Raw genomic sequence first — 23,503 nt, forward strand, 5'->3', positions numbered from 1 at the left:
AAACGTAACGTTTTGCATTAAATATGGACACTGCACGACATTTTTTAAAATATCAAAAACAAACAGCCTTTGCAGACGTCCGACGAAGCGCAAGTGTCTCCAGGCCTATAAGTTTGCAGCGGCTGGAATAGTCCGGGAAGTTTACAGGATCATTCCAGTGAAGCCGAGGGAGGGCGTATCTGATGAAACATCGTTGAATCAATCAATCCTGATAGATTGTGTCACGTGGTATGGGGACCACAGACATACTGCATACTCCAAGATACTTCGCACCGTTGAACAGTACAGTGCTTTGAGTGCATAGATGTCCGTGAAGTCCTTTGTATATCGACGAATGAAACCCAATGCAGCAAATGCTTTCGCTGTAGTCATGCTGATGTGCTCATTAAAACGAAACTTGAAATCGCGGATCAAATCTACACTTTCTAATTGAGTGGAACCTATCGTATACCCACTTTCGATACGTGTATTTCGTCGAGAAAACGATATAGCTTTGCATTTGCTTATGTTGAGAGCCATTCCATTTTCCGAACACCACAGTTGGAGTTTGTCTATATCGGCTTGAAGCGCACAACAATCGAGATGCGATGAGATTACTTTAAATATTTTTAGGTCGTCAGCATACAGTAACTGGCCCGATTTTAGCCGACTACATAGGTCGTTTATAAACAGTACAAAGATTAAAGGTCCAAGTACACTTTGGAACCGGACGTAATGGTAAACGCGCGTGAGCGAGAGCTATTCAATCTGACGAAGGCCTTTCTTCCACTTAAATATGAGTGCAGCCATTGCGTTATCAAGTTGGGAAAACCCAGATATTTGAATTACTGGATAGTGAGCTCGTGGGGAACTTTGTCGAAGGCCTTTTTTTTTGTTGGGGCGTAGAACCACTGCGTCCATTGAGTTGAACTTGGTATAAAGGCCTTAGAGAAGTCGAAATATAGGTCGAATATAGGCCGAAGGCCTTAGAGAAGTCGAAATATATTGCATCTACTTGATGTCGATCCTCGATCTGTTTCGAAATATAATTCACATACGACATTAGGTTCGATGTGGTCGATCGCTTCTTCACAAAACCGTGTTGAAAATCGGATAGCAGTGGCTGGGATGCGGCGTACAATACGTTATGGACAAGCTCTTCGAAGACTTTTCCCAAGCAGCATAAAATAGATATACCTCGGTAGTTTTCGACTTCGTGTTTGTCACCCGATTTAAATATCGGAGTGATGGCGGCCGTTTTCCATAGTTCAGGGAATGATCCCTCATGCAGTGACTTATTGAAGATCACTGCCAACGGTGCCTGCAATGACACAGCGCACTCAATGATGAACATCGGCGAAAGCCTATCCCTACCAGGTCCTTTTGAAATGTCTAATTTCTTCAATATTGCGAGGACATCGTTTTGCGAAACTACTAAAGGTGGTAGATTTAGATCGAAAGCAAGAATGTTTCCTAGACTTTCAGGAGCGAAATTCGGTGAAGAAGAACAGTGCACTCCCTTAAAATAATCGGCGAAAAGGTTTGCAGAATTTTCCGGTGTATCAGATGAGCGATTTTTTAATGTCAAGTCAGTCGGAATGGCATTTGATGGCCTACGATTGCGTATGAACGACCAAAACGAGGACGGATTGTGTTTAGCAGTTTCTTCCAGGCGAGCGACATAGTCACGGAATACGGCTTCTTGACGTTCGGTGTAGCTTGATTCTATTGAGCGGAGGCTGTTCCAGTTGTCTGCAGAACGTGTGCGAAAGAATCGTTTGCGAGCTTTCCGTAGTGCGTTCCGGAGCTGTTGCAGCTCTGATGTCCACCAGGGATGTTTGAAGGAAATTGACTTTCGTCTCCGCGGTACGTACTCGTTTAAGATACCATATAGTTTGTCATAGAAAACGCATACGGTTTCATCAGTGTTCTTGCCATTGAAGGAGTCTGTCCAGTCGATAGACAAAATGGCGTTGTTAAGATCAGCAAAGTTGCAGTGTCGGAAGTCAAATCCGTCGTCGTGATTCGGAACATCGGTATTTCTGTTGTTGTCATTCACACTGATCCGAAGAACAAACGGTTTATGATGGTTGTCGATACGAAGTAGGGAAGTAGGTGGTTCAAGAAATTCAATTATGTTGGGCTCGTTAACGAATGCCAGGTCAAGAATACGGCCATTTGAATTATGCAGGGAGTTGATCTGATGCAATCCAGAGGCAACCATCGATTCGACAAGGGCAATCTCTTGCTCCGATGAGGCGTTAATTGGAAGTAAAGTACTTATGTCTTCGTCGAATGACCACGTCAACTCAGGAAGATTGTAATCACCTACGGTGACAATTATGTCGGAATCCTGGGCTTGATTGCAAATCTGTGATACGGTCGCTGAGTGAGATAAATAAAGAGCAGGACTGGAATTTGGTCGGAGATAAATACCACAGGCGAAGATCGAAGAGGAGGGTAGTTTGATGCATGCGGCAACTTGTTCAAGATGGTCACTGTCGATTAGTTTAACGGATGTGCATTTTAACGTTTCCTTCACTGCAATAAGTACTCCGCCGCCGCGAGTTAAATTACTTGTAGCTGCGTTGCGATCACAGCAAAAAACAGAGTAATTGGATGCAAATTCGGAACTGGAAATGTCAGGGCGAAGCCATGTTTCGGTGAGGACTATGATATCATAGTCACAGCTGGACAACTTAAGATACAATTCGTTGGTTTTGGTACGCAGCCCTCTTACATTCTGATAATACAGTGTCATGGAATTCAGTTGATTACCGTTCGAAGTTAGTGGCCTTATTAGTGTAGTCGGCGACGATTCCGTTAAACTGCGTCACGGAGGAATTCGGCTCTGTGGTTGTCGTTTCCATCTGGATGTTCGGGACGCTCTACAATCTGGATTGGAGAGGCGGTTTCAAAAACCTTACGTGTAGCGTTTCTTTCTTCGAACTCTCGGAAAGAAATTCCAGAAGGCCATGTAGATGGTAGCATGGCTTTGTGTTTGAATTGTGATGGTATCCCAATTTTGAAAGACACGAAACTCAATGATCGGCCATCTTTCCCGCGGGGCACCAGTTTTATGACTTTCAAATCAACAGCTTCTACTCTTTGATGAACTAGTTCCGCAACACACTCATCAGGGGTATCAGATGAAATGTCGGACAGATATAACCAGAATATATCGCTGTCGCTCGAGGGGGCAGAAGAGGTTGATGGAGCGGAGTTGTCTGTACCACGGCGTAACTGAGATAATCTCTTCGGAGTCGGCTCAAATTTCCCGTCATTTTCTCGCTTCCGTTTTCCCGGGCCGAAAAATATTGGGGTTGAAACAGGAACTGGGGTTTTGGCACTGCTTCGATCAACTTCTTGAAATTGGTTTGGATTTCAAACTTGATTTCGTCGAGAACACAGCGGCGAATCTCGTCTTTCATCGAGTTGAAATCAATCGTATTGACTGCGTTCGAAGAAACTAAAGCATTCTTAAATCTCGCGTTCGCCATCATTTTGCTGCAAGCCTTGCACATCCAAAATAGGTTTGGATTAATGGAGACTCCTGCGCAGACTATCTTATGGAGGAACTTCCGGAGGAATCCCTGGAAGATCTTTCGGGGGAATTGCTAAGGAGTCTTCCGGATGAATTGCTGGAGAAACTTTCGAAGAAATTTTCTGAGGAATTCCTGGAGGAACTTCCGGCGGAATCGTTGGAGGAACTTTCTGAGGAACTTTGGAAGAACTTCTGGAAGAATTCCTGTGGGAGCTTACTGGGGAAGTGCTGGATGCTTGCGCAGATTTTTTTTTGTTGAAAATTATCCCACGCCGAATCATGCGCGACACCGACACGTGATCTATCACGCCGCCACCGATGAAATTTCAATCGACGCATAGGTCTAATAAAATACGTTTGGCCGAATAGATCATTTTGTCAAATACGCAGTTTGGCCAATGAGTGAAAAGTGGAAAGTAAGGAGCCAGAGTGAAGCCCGTCACTTTTTACTTCGAAGTTCTCACTTTAGTGAGTAAGGAGTAATAAGGAGTGAGAAGTAAGAAGTAAGGCGCCTCACTTCTCAGTCCTCATTTCTCACTTCTTACTTCTCACTAGGAAAACGGAGAAGTGCGAAATAAGATGTTAGAAATGAAGTGAAAATGATGATATAGAATTGAAAAGTGAGATATTTCACTTTCATGGTTTCTAGTGACTAGTGCGAAGTAAAAAATGACCAATGAGAAGTGAGAAGTGAGACGTCTCACTTCTCACTTATCACACCTCATTTCTTACTTCTCGATGTGAAAAGTGAGTAGACGTCTCACTTCTCACTGGACATTTCCATTCCTCATTTCTCACTGTGAAAAGTGAGTAGTGTGAAGTGAGAAGTGAGACTTTTCGCTTCTCACTTCGCCTGATACATTTTTTACAGTGAGAAGTAAGAATTGACGAATGAGATATTTTCACTTCTCACACCTCATTTCTCACGCCTTCTTTATCACGCATTATTTGTCACTTCTCATTAATCACCATAAGAATCGATAAATAATTAGTGAGACGGCTCACTTTTCACTTCTTATTATATTCTGTGTTGAACTTAATCCTAGAATTAAAAAAACACATTAATAAAGCTTAAAAAAAGCTTCTTATTATAAAAAGTGAGCAGGGAGACACCTTTGTCTGACACCAAACGGTCTTTCCCCATTTTTCGAAACAATCAGGTGTTGTTTATGGATAGTATTTCATTTTTTATAGATCATTCTTTAATATTTATATACAAACGCATGTTTTGCCATTATGAAACGTTTCACCTACTATGAGGATGATGGGCATCTGGGACAGGGATGACAGATACATAAGTCTGTATAAATCTTAGCAAAATGTCTGTTTTTGTCTATATGGTGTTTGTGTTCGGTTTAACATTATTTTTTATCTTTCTCCGTCAAATTCACAAACTCTTTGTATATAATCACTGCGAATCCAAAGTCAATTCGAATAACGAGAAAATCTTGCAAATCAACTCAACTCATTTTTAATAATATGGAAAGAAGAAGATTTCTTCATACCACAGATCTACAATATGTATAAGAATCGACTTCTTTTGGGTTTACGAACGGAGATCTTTTGAATTTCGGAACGGAACTATTTTGGGCTTCTAAACGGAATTATTTTGAACTTCCGAACCGAATATTTTTGCGCTTCCAAACAAAATCTTTTTTTGGATTCCGAACGGAATCTTTTTTACGCTTTCGAAAGATATCCCAAAAGTATTCTGTTCGGTATTCCCTATACAGAATTAGAAAGAGATTCCGCTCAGAAACCCAGAAGGCTCCACTTGGAAGTCCAAAAAGATTCCGTTCGGATGTGCAAAATAATTTCGTTCGGATGCCCAACAATATTCAGTGATGAACTTAATCAAATATTGAAGAATCACTCTGATAAAGAACTAAAAAACCAACCATACTCCGTTACGAGGTCCAAAAAAACTTCATCTGAAATCCCTAGAGGTTTCGGTTCCGAAGCCCAAAAGAATTGGAAAATTATGTTATTCGGGAGCCCAACAGAATTTCGTTCTGATATCCAAAAGGATTCCTCTCGAAAGCACAAAAGAATTTCGTTTAAAGGCCCAAAGAAATTTCGTTCGGAAGCCACAAAAATCCGTGTGGAAATCATAAAGATCATATGAATGTCTTTAGGGCTTAGGGGGAACGGAGATCTTCTTCAACCCGGACTTCTTTTGGGCTTTCAATCAGATTGCTTTTGGGCTTCCGATAGAATAAAAAAAGGATTCTGTTTGGAACTCAAAAAGAATTCCGATCAGAAGCCTAAAAGGCACCGCTCGAATGTACAACATGTTCCCGTTCGAAAGCCGTGTAGAATTCAGTTTAGAAACCCAAAATTTTTGAAATGACATATGTCTGTAAAAGTCTATAACATCAATCATAAATCTGTTTAATGGTTGTAATCTGTAGTCTGTATGTAAGACCAAATGTCTGTATGAATGAATACAAACATGTCTGTATGTCTGGCACCCCTGATCAGGGATCCCATTAGTTGAATGACATAATCCTGGGACATGACACTAGCTGAAATCATTCAAAAATCATCTGAACATATGTTACAAGATAATAGTTTTTAAACCTGGGAGCAATCATAGCAATCATAGAATAATGAGCAACCAAGGGAGCAAAGACTGAGCAATCCGGTCGTAGCCTACTAAGTTCTTCTCTCTAAGGCGAGAGATCATATGGCCTTCAACGAATTTTGCATATACACATACAAAGAGAGTAAATCCACAGATAACAGATATTTAGGCTAGAAGAAATTTTATTGAAAATCCTGTGTAAACTATTGAATTGATATACGTTGGCCCACTACTGCCATCTACTCAACTGATTGCGGCAGTATATACGGACGCAGCTGATTAACAACCGTCGAACGCAGCCAATGCATTTGACAGTCGCAATCGGGCTGCGTTTTCAATAGTAATGATCCTCGTGCCATCTCCAATCGATTGCAAAACGCGGTCCCAATTTAAAATACATTTGAACTAACGGTTGCGGATATTTACACACGTTTCGGATGCCAGCCTCAATATCTGTTATCTGTGGTAAATCGTAAAAGATTGTTGCATGAATTCCTACACGTAAAAGAATAACCATATATGTTTTGGCAAAAAAACCATTCGAAAATACTTATACTCTTTATTATGCCACCTAATGAATACTCCCATACGAAAAAGCTAATAACATTCATAAGTTAATAAAAAGTATAAGTTTTGGAAGGCGATGTATAAGTTTTTTCTCATATATATCATTGAGCACCTGCTTTGGCGAAAAAGTATTAGCCATCTTAATAATAACTAACTTTTTTTTTACGCGTGCACTCAAAAAACGAATCTTACAACTATTGTTTTAAACCTTGGCATATGCAATCCTACAAGGTTTCAATACAAGAAATGTAAGCTTTTCATATAGATACTGTATTAAAATAATACAAAAATTGTTAGATTTCCTTACATAACGGTTGTATTGAAATCTTCCGAAATTGTATATTCCAAATTTTTTTGGACAGTTTCTGTACGGTTCTTATGCAGAATTGTATCCAAATCTGCCATCAACTGGATGGGTGCAGTAGCTTAAACTTGTGAGAACTTTTCTGTAGCTCAGCCTAGCTAAATTTCCAAACCATACTAAAAATTTCTATATGATGTAAATATCATTGTGGGATGAAAATCAAATTTATTTATCTGATTATGGTATGCTGTGACAGCAATAATCATAATTTGGATTAGCTCACATAAGCTGCCATATTTCATAACACAACTAGATTGTTGAGGAATAAATTTTAAATTCTAAATTCGGTGTCAAGTTGTGACAAGTCGAATCACCATGTTCAAGTTGTCCGATCTTATCTTGTTTTCAACTAGATTAGTGTCAAATTTGTCCGAATAAGCCCACCACTTAGCGCACTTGCTAACTCACGTTTGTTTCCTGGCGTTTTTAAAAGAAACTCACGTTCAACACTTCATCTCCATAAACAAAAATGGCAGGATCTAATCGAGATTGAAGAGAATGATTAACAAAACACAAACACGACCAAATGACAATATAAAAATGCGACTGCATGCGCAGTAATTACCCCGCAGTCAAAAGCATCCAGAGAAGCATGCAAGAATAATTCGTTCTGCCAGCAGATGACGAACTCGTTATTAGCCCGCAATCAATCCATCACAGCGTGTCGACCGTGGTGGGCCAGTTCAGTCAAACTACTCAGTCACTTTAATATCGCATTTGAGGAGCCGAACAAAAAAACAAATCGCAGATTTACTGCAGTTCAATCACCCCAGGGCCAAAATTCGCCACACAAGAGCACCATATAAATGCATCCCCGTTCCGGCTCGCGGTTGCACTTTTTTTTCTGGCAAATCATGTCGCCGCCTCCCAAAATCTTGAATTGTCTGCAATGATCCCCGCTGCACCATTCCCTCCCCAAAGCGGGTGCTAGTTGCAAGCCACATTTACATATCGTAACGTGCAGATCGCCGAATAAAAGTGCGCACACCGAAGCCATCCCGTCTATAAATGCAATTTAATTAGCTAAAACTTCTTAAACGAAACGAGACACCGAGCGTTGACTGGATGCAGCAAAAAACAGTTTATGGATATGTCGGCGATGACAGCGACCCATTAATGGGCCAGAATTAATGACTGTTGAAGCCATCACTTTGTGCATACGTACAATGCAATGTACTCATCGGATCGCCAGAATTGGTCAGATGATGCCGCCAAATCAGATTTCGAACGAATGGATGCACGTTTCGTCAAGTGCTCGTAAAATCAGTCATTAAACAATGAACCAAAGACGACAAAAAAAAACCTACATTGTCGTCGGGCTCATGCGGATCTGATCGATCGGGGATTTTGAGGTACTCGAAACATCCAGAGGTCTTCAAAAATAGCAAAGATAGTGTGATACATACGTACTAAGCCCTGTTTACAGCCAAGCCCCCTAACTCGCAGAGGCCGTTGGGAGGGGTCGTAAAGCCCTTGGTCATAGTCCCTGCTGCCTCCAAAGTTTGTCCGAGCAGACGAAAATATCTCACTAATAGTAAATCGTGAAATGATAGCAAAATGAGATATGGACATAAGAGATAGCAACAATATCAAAATTTTGCTCTGAAATATCATGCAGATATCAGGTCATGCTTTTTGTAAGAAGTAACCAATATCAAGAGCTATTGGTTTGTTCTTAGCAATAGCATATCTCGATATTAAAACGATATTTCGGTACGGAACGTTGTCCTCCTTGATGATGACGATGGCGCCCATTTCGATGGTGACGGGTGGATTGCAACCCTTACTTGCATGGGACTGCGGGTTTTGCAAGTACTCGAGGTACCAGCGGCACCAAATCTGCTGCAGATGCTTCTGGGTGCGATCTCAGTGGTTTAAATGGTTGTAGGTGGTCTTCTTCCAGTTGGATTCCGGTACCGGTTGAAGAATGCTTCCAACAAGGAAGTGTCCTGTGGTCAGGACGTCTAGGTCAGTTGGGTCCTCCGGTATCAGTGTCAGGGGTCAAGAATTCAGACACATCTCGACTTGTGCCAACAAGGTCAGCAGATCTTCGTAGGCAAGGTTGACGTAGCTGACTACCTTTAGCAGATAAATCTTCGCCGATTTGATTGCGGCCTCCTAGATGCCTCCGAAGTGTGGTGCTCGCGGTGGAATAAACTTCCAGGTAATTTCGTTTCCGGAACACCAGTCAAAGATTTGTTTTCGTTCGGTGACTTCAATCTTCAACATGCGATAGACTCGGTTGAGTGCATGCAAAGCTTATTTGAAGCTAGTGATGTTGTCCGAATGGAGTTCGATGATCCTTCATCTGCGGGCGACTAAACGACGGAGTGCGGCTAGCTCGCTGGAGTCGATAAATCACTTACTAGCTCGATGTGGACAGCCTTGGTCCAGAACCAGACGAATATGGCCACGTAGACTCTCGTGGGGTCACGAGTACCTACTGCTGACTTCATGAAAAATGGTCCACAATAGTCGACACCGCAAACGGAGAACGAACGCGTCGAAGACACTCGCGATACCGGCAGATCGGCTGAGCTCTACTGGACCAGAGTGGACTTGGATCGAAAACAAGTGTGGCATTGTTGAAAGACGGACTTGACAAGATTTCTGCCGCCAAGGATCCAGAGCTTCTGACGGAGAGTGGCTAGCAGGAGTTGTGGCCATGCGTGTAGCAGGCTAATGTGAGGACTGCTAGCCAGTAGAGCAGACAGCGGGTGTTTGCCGGACAGAACAATCGGGTACTTGATTTGCGATGAGTGCGGCATTGCGTAGACGCCCACCTACGCGAAGAGTACCGTCTTTATCCACGAACGGTTTCAGCCACTTTTCATTCATTCATTTAGCTAACATCTCAACAGATAACAATGAATCAACAATTTTACGCCACAATGCACGGTTCGAGGCCGCATCTCTCCATCCTCGGATACGCCCCACGCTCGCCAAGTCGTTTTGCACCTGGTCTGCCCATCTCGCTCGCTGCGCTCCACGCCGTCTCGTACCTGCCGGATCGGAAGCGAACACCATCTTTGCAGGGTTGCTGTCCGGCATTCTTGCAACATGCCCTTCCAGCTTTAGCTACCTTCTGGATACTGGGTTCGCCGTAGAGTTGGGCGAGCTCATGGTTCATTCTTCGCCGCCATACATCGTCTTCTTGCACACCGCCAAAGATGGTCCTAACCACCCGTCTCTCGAATACTCCGAGTGCTTGCAAGTCCTCCTCGAGCATTGTCCATGTTTCATGTCTGTAGAGGACAACCGGTCTTATAAGCGTCTTGTACTTGACACATTTGGTGCGGTGACGAATCTTTTTCGACCGCAGTTTCTTCTGGAGCCCGTGGTATGCCCGACTTCCACAGATGATGCGCCTCCGTATTTCACGACTAACGTTGTTGTCAGCCGTTAGCAAGGATCCGAGGTAGACGAATTCCTCGACCACCTCGAAGGTATCACCGTCTATCGTAACACTGCTTCCCAGGCGGGCCCTGTCGCGCTCTGTTCCGCCCACAAGCATGTACTTTGTCTTTGACGCATTCACCACCAGTCCAACTTTTGTTGCTTCACGTTTCAGGCGGGTGTACAGTTCTGCCACCTTTGCAAATGTTCGGCCGACAATGTCCATGTCATCCGCGATGCAAATAAATTGACTGGATCTGTTGAAAATCGTACCCCGGCTGTTACACCCGGATCTCCGCATGACACCTTCTAGCGCAATGTTGAACAACAGGCACGAAAGTCCATCACCTTGTCTTAGTCCCCGGCGCGATTCGAACGAACTGGAGTGTTCGCCCGAAATCTTCACATAGTTTTGCACACTATCCACATCCGTTTCGATCAGTCTGGTAAGATTTCCAGGAAAGCTGTTAATTTTCCATAGCTCTATGCGATCTGTACTGTCGTATACCGCCTTAAAATTGATGAACAGATGGTGCGTTGAGACCTGATATTCACGGCATTTTTGAAGGATTTGCCGTACAGTAAAGATCTGGTCCGTTGTCGAGCGGCCGTCAACGAAGCCGGCTTGATAACTTCCCACGAACTCGTTCACTAATGGTGACAGACGACGGAAGATGATCTGGGATATCACTTTGTAGGCGGCATTAAGGATGGTGATCGCTCGAAAGTTCTCACACTCCAGTTTGTCGCCTTTCTTGTAGATGGGGCATATAACCCCTTCCTTCCACTCCTCCGGTAGTTGTTCGGTTTCCCACATTCTGACTATCAGTTTGTGCAGGCAAGTGGCCAGCTTTTCCGGGCCCATCTTGATGAGCTCAGCTCCGATACCATCCTTACCAGCTGCTTTATTGGTCTTTAGCTATTGAATGGCATCCTTAACTTCCCTCAAGGTGGGGGCTGGTTGGCTTCCATCGTCCGCTGAACTGACGTAGTCATCTCCTCCGCTGCCTTGACTTTCACTGCCTGTACTCTCTGCGCCATTCAGATGTTCCTCGTAGTGCAGCTTCCACCTTTCGATCACCACACGTTCGTCCGTCAAGATGCGCTCCCATCCTTATCCCGGCACATATCGGCTCGCGGCACGAAGCCTTTGCGGGATGCGTTGAGCTTCTGATAGAACTTGCGTGTTTCTTGAGAACGGCACAGCTGTTCCATCTCCTCGCACTCCGCTTCTTCCAGGCGGCGTTTCTTCTCCTGAAAAAGGCGGGTCTGCTGTCTCCGCTTCCGTCTATAACGTTCCACGTTCTGCCGGGTACATTGCTGCAGCGCGACCGCCCGCGCTGCGTCCTTCTCCTCCAGAATCTGTCTGCCACTTTAGTGATGATGATTTGGCAACACGTTTGCCATTCGAGAGATCCGACAGCTTCTCAGCGAATGTTTCCTTCTGCGCTAAGCGACAGAGCAGGCGTGCTGGAGCACGAGAGTGGTGAGTGGTACGATGGGCGATGAAATGACTCAGCTACTAATGATCAACGAAGGAACAGATGAACCGAAACTAGATGTAACTGGATCGCTGGATGTAGCGGTCGCAGAATGCAACCACACGACGTAATTTGTTGTAGCGAGAGTAGCGAGAAAAAAGATCTCTACAGAAATCTGCTTGTGCGGCGGTCATTGCCAAAATCGGTGCTTTGCACCCTTCTTCGGACGCTGAGGGGGAGTTCTCCTGGTTGATGAAGGTCTTGGCCCAAAATTCAGGTGACAGTGCGAGCCAGGAAGGGCCGTGCCACCAACGGGAACAGTTGATTATGTCTGTAAGGTTGCGGCCGCGCCAAATGTTGTCGGCTGGATTTTCGGAACCAGCTATGTGCCTCCAGTGGTCTATGGTTGTGGTAGCCTGGATCTTCGACATGCGATTAGCGACGAATGTTTTCTAGCGAGTTGGAACGGTGCACAGTGCGTATTCAGCGAGGCATCCCACATCTGACAGCGGCGCGACTTTTGCCTTCGATGTCAGCAAATGGACTTATATACCTTCTGTGCGGACAAAGCAGCAAGCTCCATACGCAACGGAGGATGCATCGGCGAAGAAATTCAGCTGGATAGAAGCACCGACAGACGAAGACACGAAACGAGGAACTTGAACTGCAGCTAGAATGTGGAGTGTGGTGTGGAACTGCTTCCACTCGTGTTGTAGCTGACCCGGCAATGGAGAATCCCACTCGCAGAGAACACCGCCATGCTTCAATGTCCATAAACGCTGCATGAAGAGCTTTGCCTTTATGTTGACCGTACCCAATAGGCCCAGTAGTAGGTCGAAAATCTTAGCGATGTACGACATTACCTTCCGATTGGTAAGGATGGCCGCCGGGAGAGGTACTTCTTTCTTGAATCGAAGGTCGTCGGCCTTTTGATCCCACAATAGGCCAAGCGTAGATATCATCTGCTCCTCTTGCGGATCATGGAGAGGTTGGATGATCTTTTAGCGGAGGAGAAGCCAGATCTTTTAGCGGAACAATCTGGAGAACTTCTGGAGTGTTCGACGCCCATTTCTTCTGCGTAAATCCAGCAGAACTGAGCATGGCAGTGACTTGGTATCGAAGTGCTTTGGCGGATGCCACGTCAGATGTGCCGGACAACAGATCATCGACGTAGAAATCTTCCAACACTGGGTTGACAGCAGCAGAATATAACTACGCCTGGTCGACGGCAATCGACTGGAGTGTCTTCGTTGCTAGGTACGGTGCGCTAGCCGTATCGTATGTCACGGTCGAACGTAGCGATCGTATCGGACGGACATCTGCGATAGCGGATACGAAGGAGAGTTGTGGTCGTCATGATGATGCAATACCTGCCTGAACATCTTCTCGGTGTTTGTTACTATGGCAATCTCGTGTAAATGGAGTAGAGGTCTAACAAGAAGCGTGACGTCCAAAGAATAGCCTGACCTTCGTTGACGTGCTGGATTTCTTGAGGCCGACGTGGTGGGGGGGTGTATGAGTGTTCAATCCGATCATCTACAGGCTCTGGTACCTCCTGCATGTGACCAACTTGTAGATACTCCTGCATGAATCGGTGGTATGAGTGCTTGGTAGCAGGATATCTATCAAGTCGCCGTTCCAAGCTCAGAAAGCGACGATCGGCAATCGACCTTGATGCTCGGAATCTTCAGTCCTCGGAAGACGCACAATGTACCGCCCTGTGGAATTGCGCGTCATAGTAGCAGCTTAGTGTTCTTCGCATAGACTTTCTTTGGTAGATCGAACTGGTGCCATAGAATTGTTTCCATGTCTCTTTCCATGCTTGCGGCTTCCAGTCGCATACATCGTCAGTAGTGGAGAGGTAGCAGAACCGTGGAATTCAGGTAGCCGAGCGAGATGCCGGACCAGTGACCGCCCAACCAAAGAGAGTTTCATCTAAAGTCACTAGATATAAAGTCTGGCGGAGTGAAAACCGTGGAATTTTGGCAGCCCTAGAAAAAGTTCAAGCTCTCGCACGATTATTAGCTTTTATAAGTTGCTTTCACAAAGTTAAATACTTTTTCCACATTTTATTCGCGAAAAATTAAAAAGAATGTTGTTCAACTAGTAAATCCAAGAACAAATTCCTTTACATTTTTCTTCGGACTTTGAAGCTTTTCATATTTTTAGAATAATTTTCCAATATATTTATCAGCACTATCACAATACTCTCCATTGCTTCAAATCTGAAGCATCATGTTCGATCTGATCCCGCAAATGACTGTTCGATTGGTGACCTGTCAGTGTCTCCGCCAGACTTTATATCTAGTGACTTTAGTTTCGGCTACCAACGGAAAACCTTCTCCTAGAGAAATCTTCCGTCCCGCGTGGAATTCCCAGTACGTTTCGCTACCAATGGCGAGGTCTACGTTTCCGGGAACATTGAACTGTGGATCTGCTAGCTCAACGCTTGGAATTTTCCGCGACGAAATATCGATCAGCGTAGTTGGCAGCTCCGACGAAGGCTGCTTCAGTACTGAAAATTGCAATTTTATCGAGATCGTTCGATCTCCCGGCTCGATGGATGCTATAATGGCACTACTGATTTTCTGTGTGGAGGATCCGATGTCTGCGACGGATACGTCCACTGTAAGTAGACAGGCGGCTGAAGAGGTTCTTCGCCAATGGCTTCGAAATAAAATTCGACATCGATGCCGAATCGAGAAGAGCACGAGCCTTGTACTAGATGTCGTGGTCGTCAACGATGTTGAGAACAACTGTTTCAAGTAGCTTCATGGTGCATGTAGTTTGGACTACCATGCTAACTTGGCGAGACGTGAATGGAAGTGGTTGCTGAACGGAGGAACTGTAGAAACAGCGGGTCTCGGCGACACAGCTGGCTCTTTTGTACTTGCTTGGATTGCTGACGTAGCTGATACCTTCACTGGAGTGAGCGGACAGGAGTAGCTGGGAGTGAATAAGGGTGATACATTGGCCGAAACTTTCTGTTTTGAAGCTTTTCTGCTAGAAGCTGGCCACCTTCGACGAGACTAATTGAAGACTGTCTGACCTGACGAAATTCTGTATTCGCACCCGCTGGTATAGAAAATCGACCAATTCTTCATATTTCACATTGTCCTTGTAGCTAGTATCCTCCTCCTAGGCTTGAAGGTAGATAGGTGGCAAGCTCGAAGGGTTTATTGGCTCTATTTTCGAGAGATTGGAGAATGTATTGGAGCTTGGTGACTGTGGGAATATCGCCGTTCACGTGGATCATCGATGAGAACGTGTCCCGGAACGAAATCCAGCGTGAAAGGCCCCATTGAACATCGGTTGGTCAATTTCCGGTAGACGGAGGTGGAAGTTTGCTTGATGTTGCTAAGGAGCGTGTACCGAATCGTTCAATGCCCACTGGTTGGGATCCCCGGCGTGCTTCGAAAGAAGGAAACCCTTTGCCTTGCAGTACCATTGCTCGCATTCAAAGCGTTCACTCTGCGAAGTTTTCCTTAATATTTTCCAGTAAATCAAGCCGCACTCACAAGTGGAAACTGCCCTAGTAGCACACATGTTCCACATAGGTTACTGCAACTCCTATGTGACCAGATTTAGTCACAATCAAGTCGCTGCAACAATTTTTGTCCGACTTTTGCTGCTCGGGTGTCACGATCATGATCGTAATCATGGAGGAACCGCTCAAGCGCATCATAAACTTTCAACAGTCTCTTGCGGTGAAGCTACCAGGCAGCAGCGTATCCTCTTTAGCAGGCATCACGTCCGAAAACGAACAGAAACGGAGACGAGAAACTAACCGTTTCAACACGAAACCGAACCGGCGAGGGTGATACACAATCGAAAGATTTTCTACTTCCGGTCACGGGGAAAAAACCTTTCGCGAAGGTTAAAATTTGACAGAAGTAGACCGTTTTATATCAAATCGACCTCTCCTTCCCGTCGCGAACAAACCCAGCCACCACGCGCGTTTGGTCACTTACTTACTTACTTAAGGTCCTCTACACCTCCGGTGGTGCAAAAGGTCGACTTGAAAGATCTCCATCCTGAGCGATGTTCAGCTATCGCTTTAACCTGTTGACAGGTTAGATTTCGGTCGACTTCTTTTATTTCTTTATTGAGGCTTCGCCGCCATGAGCCTCTGGGTCTGCCTCTGCTGCGATGTCCCGCTGGGTTCCAGTTTAATGCTTGTTTACAGATTTCGTTTCCGCCGTTTACAGAATTCGTCGACCCAGCCTCTCTTCCGATCCCGAATTTCTGTTGCTATCGGCCTCTGGTGACAACAACGCTGGAGCTCGTTGTTTAAGATCCAGTTCTGAGGCCACCAGGCCCGAATTATATACCGCAGATATCTATTAATGAACACCTGCAGTCGTTGAGCTGGAAATTCGTATTTTGGTGCATTCACCTATCTGCCTGTTTTTCCAGATATTTTTTAAACTCGCAAAGGCAGCCCTTGCTTTCTTGATAAGTGTGCCTATGTCGATCTTGGACCGCCGTCTGACGCCATTTGGCTACTAAGACATTGGAAGCTTTCAACATTCTCCACAGATTGCCCGGTTACTGTGAAGGGGTCAACCGTGTTTACAACCAACGATTTGGTTTTGCTGTTGATGATGACTAAACCTGCCGAAGAGGAACGCTAGGCAAGGTCGTTGAGCTTACTCTGCATATCAGAGCGTCGTTAAGGGAGGAGTGCAACGTCATCAGCCAATTCGAAGTCGTTTAGGTGCTTGTTTCACGGGTTTGGTTCACGGTCAGTTGCTCTCACCAGAATCTCGTCGATGGCGATGAGGTACAGTAACGGTGATAGCATACATCATTGCCTCACACCAGCTACGACCCGGATAGGGTCGGACAAGACCCCATTGTGCAGCACTCTACACGAGAAGGCTTCGTAGTGTGCCTCGATGAGGCCGATGATTTTCTCAAGAACCCCCTTGCGTCTCAGGGCGCCCCACATATTCTCGTGATTGAGACGGTCGAAAGTAAAGGGACTCTAGGAACTCGACGACGTGCTCCATAATGATACGGAGCGTGACAATATGGTCCACATAGGATCTTCCGGCACGGAATCCGGTCTGAGTCGCATCGATCTTCTCCTGAATCCGGGCTTGGATAACTTTGCACAGAATTTTGAGAACGATACACAGCATAATGCCTCGCCAGTTATCGCATACAGTCAGGTCACCCTTTTTGGGCACCTTCACTAAGATACCTTGAATCCAGTCGACCGGGAAAGTTGTGGTGTCCCAGATATTATGAAATAAAAGATGCAGTAGTTGAGCGGATGTCATGGGGTCAGTTTTGAGCAACTCGGCTGATATGCGGTCGACCCCTGGGGCTTTATCCGATGTCATGCTTTGGATGACTGTTTGAATATCTAGCAGTGATGGAGCTTCGGTATTGACGCGTGTTCTACGTCGGGTCCTCTGCAGATCATGCCGAGGTGGTGGTGGCTTGTCTGGCACTTGAAAAAGTCGTTCGAAGTGCTGGAACCAGCGTTTCAGCTGGTCAGTTGGGTCGGTCAATAACTGATCATTCGCGTCTTTCACAGGCATCGTTGCATTCATCTTCGCCCCGCTTAGGGGCGATTCAAATATGACGTCCACGACTTTTTGAGATTTCTAGACCCCTCTCCTCCCTCTGTCACGCTTTTTTGTATACCTTGTATATGTACTGTCACAAAATCTTAGACCCCCTCTCCCCCTAAAACCTGTGACATTTTTGTTGGCATTTTTTAACGACCCCTTAAGCATCGTGAGATATCGTACAGGAGGCGAATGTCTCCGGTTGCTGCTGCTTGTCCCGTCGACATGAGCGTTTTACTTCCTTCTCCAGTGCCGAGTATCGTTGACGGGCTAAGACTTTGGCTCCTTTGGTTTTTGATGGCTCTATCGAGGCTTTGGCTTCTCCTCGCACGCGCATTTGGTCAGATTGCTTTTTATTGCACTGCCGCGGGAATCACTTTGTGGTATGAAATGCCTTCAATCCGGCTCGAAGGACCAAATGATCACGATACTCGCCGTGTCATCACTCGAAGGACTTGCTTCGCTAATTGGTTATAATCCCCGAAGTGCACCGCGATTCAAAGCGCTCCAAACGAGCTACCAAATGCACTAAGTTTCGCCTGGGACTGTAACCGATTCTCAACACTTAGAAAAATTTTGTCATCTAGGGATCAAATAACCGACCAACCTTTGTGCTTTAACGTATAATTTGCTACTGACTATGTACACTATTTACGGTTTGCTGTTCCTTATCGTAGCCGGGTGATGGTTGACCATCGGCTATCGTATGCTGTCGTGCATGCGAACTACTCTCATATTCTCTTCTGCTTCAAAAAAATTGTCCATGTCATTTGGAACGGTACAAGTTTGGGTTCAGTTAAAACGAATTCAATTTCAATAATTATGCTTAAACCTAACATATCTCTTATATCAATCAAATCCATATCATGTTTCGTTATTCAGTTCATGGTTTATGCCGAAAAAATACGGTTGATCATAAACTCTGCCAAAACTAAATGCCCGGTGGCTGGCAGAGAACGTGGCAGTCCAAACGGTGTTGGCCCCGAGGTTCAAATGGATGATATGCGATTTGAGGTAAGGTCTACGAATTTATATATCTAGGAACACTCGTTAAGTTAGTGTGTTCAGCCGTGGAACATGGACGTTTAAGAATGTAGACTTCCGAATTCTTGGAGTGTTTGAGCGGACAATGCTGCGTTCAATAATATACTTGGGAAGTGGTAGAAAATGATGAATGTTGTTGTTGTTACAAATGATATCCTATGCATAAACATTTTATTTGATTCGCAATACTAAATAATCGAATTCTTTTCTCTTCTAGGTAGGTGGACATCTGAACCACGTTGATTATCTCAACCATTTCGCAAAACAGTAAGTAGCAACTTTTATTGCCTTGGACTTTTATTGCCTTGGGTGCCATATACAGACAAGTCTGACTTGCGTTTAGCAGCAGAATAGGCCTAGATTTAAACTTGCGAAAACAAAATCATGAAAAATGCTACGCGGAAAACCCGTCAAAATTAAATGCATTGTTCTTTGATAATCTCATTGTTAGACAAACAGATTTTTGAAGACAAGAAATATTTCTATGGTAGTTTGAGATCCCTTCCCCCTCTGCAGGGGAAGGGTGTCATACAAATGAAACACAAATTTCTGCATAACTCAAGAATCAGTCAAGCAAGTGGAATCAAATTAACATTGTGGAGGTTTTTGGAGACAACAATAGTTTCAATTGGTGATTTTCTGAAGGGCTTAATGAAAACGAATCGCAGAACAAACGCCTTAAATTTTTAAAACGTAAACTTTGCATAGAAAAAAGTGCTATCTAATCCATTTTGGGCGAGACGAAGTCGGCGGGACAGCTAGTCTCAATAAAAACCAAAAGCAGCCATTCGGTCTGATACGATTTGGGACCTCGGGAGTGACGCTTAGTCCCAGAAGAGGACCAGCCTAACCCCAATCTGCTGGTCTATATCCAACGGCAGCCTCCGGGGTGGGCACACAAGGCCTCTTTAGTCTGCCTTGTCCCAACGCGTATCCTCAGGGTCGTATATATCTACGGATTGGTCTCCGGGAGGAATCTTCTTCCCTAACTTACCTTAAACATTCAGTAGAACTCAAAACAAGAACAAAAGGGGACTAGACAATTCGGCTCAAGCAAACAATTTACAATTATACAATACATTTTTTTTAACAATAAGTTTATTTAAGGACGATAATGGGACTTAGCTGTCGTTGTGGCCATGATGAACGTTGGTCGACATGCGGTTTTCTTCGGACTTCACGATGGAGGGCAGTGACTAAAAGGTGGCGTTTTGTCTTCTGCTGGTGGGTTTGGTGGGTTGCTTTTAACTCGATCCTTGAACACGGGACCGGTTTTTTAATGTGTGACACTAGGCCTGTTTTAACGATTGGCCGACAATTGTTCCGCAGATCCGGGAGTTGTACCGAGCGAGCACTTTCTTCTGTGGTCAGAAACCCAACCGGGTCACGACACTTTTCGGTTGGCAGGTTACAGATTTGGCGAATCATCACACGATCCTCCGGCCACCGGAAAGGACCTAACCTGCCACTTCTGACCAAATTCACAATAACTGCGGGTATACCCCGTTAGGCATAAGTACATTAGGCATAATGGACAATAGGGATAACGGACCTTAGGCATAATGTACGTTAGGCATAAAATGACCCAAAGAACAGCCTATGACATAAAGAAGGCAGAATTATGCCAAATGTCCATTATGCCTAACGTACATTATGATCAACGTCCGTTATGGCTCTCGTACTTATGCCTAACGTCTTCATGCCAAACGTACTTATGCCTAACGTCGCGGACCCCTAACTGCAGTCTTTCGCACCACACTCGCTTGGTCACTGGGTACGTTAACGAACTTAGCCGACCTAACGCGACCAGCACTTGCTTTTGGGCGTGTCGTTCACTGGCAGTTGTGGTGCGGTCGAACTAAGTTCCGTACGGAATAAACTATAATGTCCATGTCCAATTATCTTCGGTGACGATACCACTGTTCACTTTGGCCGGATGTTGGTGGTTATTGGTGGTTACCACTGGTTATGGAAATGACCAACCACACGGAACTACCGATACGCATAACAGCAGGCGTAAACGGCAAGGTCACAGATCTTCACTCCTCCGGATCGAATAAAAAACTTCCCTCCTCTAGACTAGACTCCCGCCATTGCATTATCCCTTTTAGTTTTTTCGCTCAACCGCCATACCAAATCATTATGGAGGTCGAAGTGCAAAGCGGTTGCTTTTTTGCGAAGCTTTCTGTCATTTTTTAAATATTTCTAAAACTATGTGAATATTATTTTAAGGGGAGTCTTCCCTACGGACTTTAATGGAATTGTTACAGTAGGTGAAAGTGTTAACGAAGTGTTGGGAGAGTATTCCAATTCCTCAATGAAAACGCTCCGGTAGGGAAGACGGTCGTTTTCTATGACGAATTTGCCTTTAAATGGTGTTTGTGTTAAAATATAATTTATATATAATTTATATAATATAAGTTATAATATATATAATATAATATAATATAATATAATATAATATAAACTATATAATTTAAGTGGGATTTTAAAAGAAGAGCAATGGTTTAAAATTGTGCCGTGCAGGAAGATTATCAGGATACTTTATACGATGCATTGTCAAAGCAATGAAGAATTCTGTTCCGAATTAGGTATCTAGAATGGTGTGAAGTTTCTCGAAAAGATGATCGGAGTTTTGCGTAGGAGTTTGTTTGCCTTCGGGCTTAAGAATTTTGTTGATGGGTGGACAAGTTCCTGAAATAGACGACCGACAAGACGTCCAACAGTCTACATTGAACCTTGCTGGATTAAAACCTCCTAGTACTATCGGTGCATCACCCCGACATGGAGATCTACCACAGTGTGAAAACCCCTTGTTCTGAATCTTCCCGCCCAGTCAATTCAACACTGTTCGCCAGGAATTTTGGGAGTAAAGGCAAGTTAGGTAGGTCATTCAAATATTTTTTAAGTTCGATAAGTTCGGCAGCCAGATTGTGCCTGGTGAATTTACCATTGTATTTGTGAATTTGTGTATTGTATTGTGTACCACGTATTGATCCGATTTTTTCTCAATTCCTAATTTAGTCTATCCCCGAATTTTTCACGTTTTCGACACGACTTTGTCATCAATCAAAAAACAAGGCTCTATGTTCGAGTACACTCTTTTACGATTTTAAAGGACCGCATTGAGTTTTTCAATCGAGATCGCAGCGTCTCAATTATGTGTTGATTCTACAATTTATCGATTCTATTCTTCAATTATAAATCTATTCTATGTTTAAAATCATTTGGAGGACAATTTGTTGTTTTTACAAGCATGAATATCTATAGTTATCAGCTACCTGGATGAATAATTTGATTCACAGCACAGTGCCCTCACCACATCATATTATGTATAGGGAAAATAAGGCCAATATGACCCTCTAGCGATCCTATGGATTTAGGGGCGATTTCATCCGAAAATTGAATTTTCAAATTGTCTAGCATAGTAGTTACAAAATGATCCAAACAATTCAACAATATAACATGCAAACGGTTTTAATCCAAAATTGTGTATTTCCACCTAAAATGAACGATGCTTGGTCTCCCTAAACGCCTCCCTGAAAAGGCATTCCAAATATGCCAATATATTCCACTAAAATTGTTTCACTATTCTGCACAATCCTTCACATTAGTCAATTTCCGAGATTGATATTGATATTTTTTCTCATCTATGAAAAAGCGTTGAAGAAAGGAACCACAAATTAATTAAATCAAAAAGAAGTAAAAAACTTTTTTTTAAATATTTTTGAACATATTTTGACCAATTTACTTCGCATGAAGGCCAGCGTTGGTAAAAACTTAAATTCTCAAATCTCATCCACGATTCAAATCAAGCGCGAGGCAAACCTCACCCGACTCATGGCCCGGAGAATCCTCCATGATTCGACTCGGGATTTGCATCATTGCGTGATTTTTGCGTGTTCTTCGTTGAATTCATCGGAATAACTATATTTGCTTAAAATAATGGATAACAAATCCCTACCTTAACATAAAATACACTTCGATTGGGTATTGACACTCTTTGGAGCAAAATCATTTTTCGGCGAATAAGCGATACGATACGATTCTGTGTGAAAAACTCATGCGCGATGCTCTACATATAGAATCGCAAGCAAGTCAGCTCGCGCATGAGGCTTCGGTGAGTGAGATTTGAGCATGATTCTACCAACACTGATAAAGGCTTTAAAATATTTCTTATTATCAGCCGCTTTCAATCTTGTGACAAACTTAGGATTATTGATTTAAAAAAATAGTTGGTGCATTTCATACAGATCATCTCTACTTTTCAGTTTTTCGGCATTTTTGGAACAAACAAAAAGTGAGAATGCGCGTCCGATTATGTTTGAGCTAGCACGCAGAACGGTGCGGGTGCGTCAATTAATTTGCAAGTAAAACAATTTAGTGTGCGTTTGATTGTGTTTTCTTTAGAAAGCATCGCGATCATCGAAATGTTTGTTCTGCGACGATCGCGCAATCATCGAAATGTTTGTTCTGCTTTGTGTGGATAAGTTAATTAAATGGCAAGTAAAAAATTGAGTGCGCGTCCGATCGTGCTTCCTTTAAAATGCAAAACGATCGCTCGATCATCGAAATATTTTGTTATGCGTTGCGTGGGTGAGTAAATTTATAAGCAAATAAAAAATAGTACGTATTCGATCGCGTTTCCTTCAGCTTGCAGAACGATCGTGCGATCATCGAATTATTTTGTTTTGCTTTGTGCGCTTTGTTTAACCAACATTTTCCTACCCATTCCTTAATTGACCTGCATTCGGACACGGCCGGCGCTGGTATTGCTTGATTTTGGGTCACCAGTTCTAACACATTGAGGATACTGTTAGTCGACAAACATCTATTGCAGGTTGGTGGTTCTTTTGGGACTGGAACCCGCAGAGCACAAACAATTTAGTACAATATTTACATATGGCTGACGAGACGAACATTTAAATTTAAATCTTAACGAAAGAAAAAAAGAACGTAATATAT

General features: G+C 43.8%; 2 protein-coding genes across 2 annotated transcripts in view; one reads left to right on the forward strand and one right to left on the reverse strand.

The window, feature by feature from the left end:
• LOC134204721 (steroid hormone receptor ERR2) overlaps positions 1–23,503 on the forward strand; it is a 204,909-nt gene that overhangs the window by 18,131 nt on the left and 163,275 nt on the right. The gene's annotated exons all lie outside the window — the stretch shown is intronic.
• On the reverse strand, positions 150–9,806 carry LOC134206415 (uncharacterized). The gene is made up of 4 exons (XM_062682131.1): positions 9,637–9,806; positions 1,177–2,390; positions 250–560; positions 150–179 (listed from the first exon to the last, which is right to left on the reverse strand). Exons 1-4 carry the CDS (start codon positions 9,804–9,806, stop codon positions 150–152), a joined length of 1,725 nt encoding a protein of 574 aa, XP_062538115.1.

The sequence above is a fragment of the Armigeres subalbatus genome, chromosome 1 (assembly GCF_024139115.2).
Source record: "Armigeres subalbatus isolate Guangzhou_Male chromosome 1, GZ_Asu_2, whole genome shotgun sequence".
Taxonomy (NCBI): Eukaryota; Metazoa; Arthropoda; class Insecta; order Diptera; family Culicidae; genus Armigeres; species Armigeres subalbatus.

Excerpts from the sequence above, each read along its gene's own strand:
- LOC134206415 (XM_062682131.1), bottom strand. The coding sequence starts at position 9,806 with ATGCCGCACTCATCGCAAATCAAGTACCCGATTGTTCTGTCCGGCAAA. Across the intron at positions 561-1,176 it reads CGAAGTCGAAAACTACCGAG|CCGATATAGACAAACTCCAA; the intron begins GTATATCTATTT and ends GTGCGCTTCAAG. Across the intron at positions 180-249 it reads GAAGTATCTTGGAGTATGCA|ATACGCCCTCCCTCGGCTTC; the intron begins GTATGTCTGTGG and ends ATGTTTCATCAG.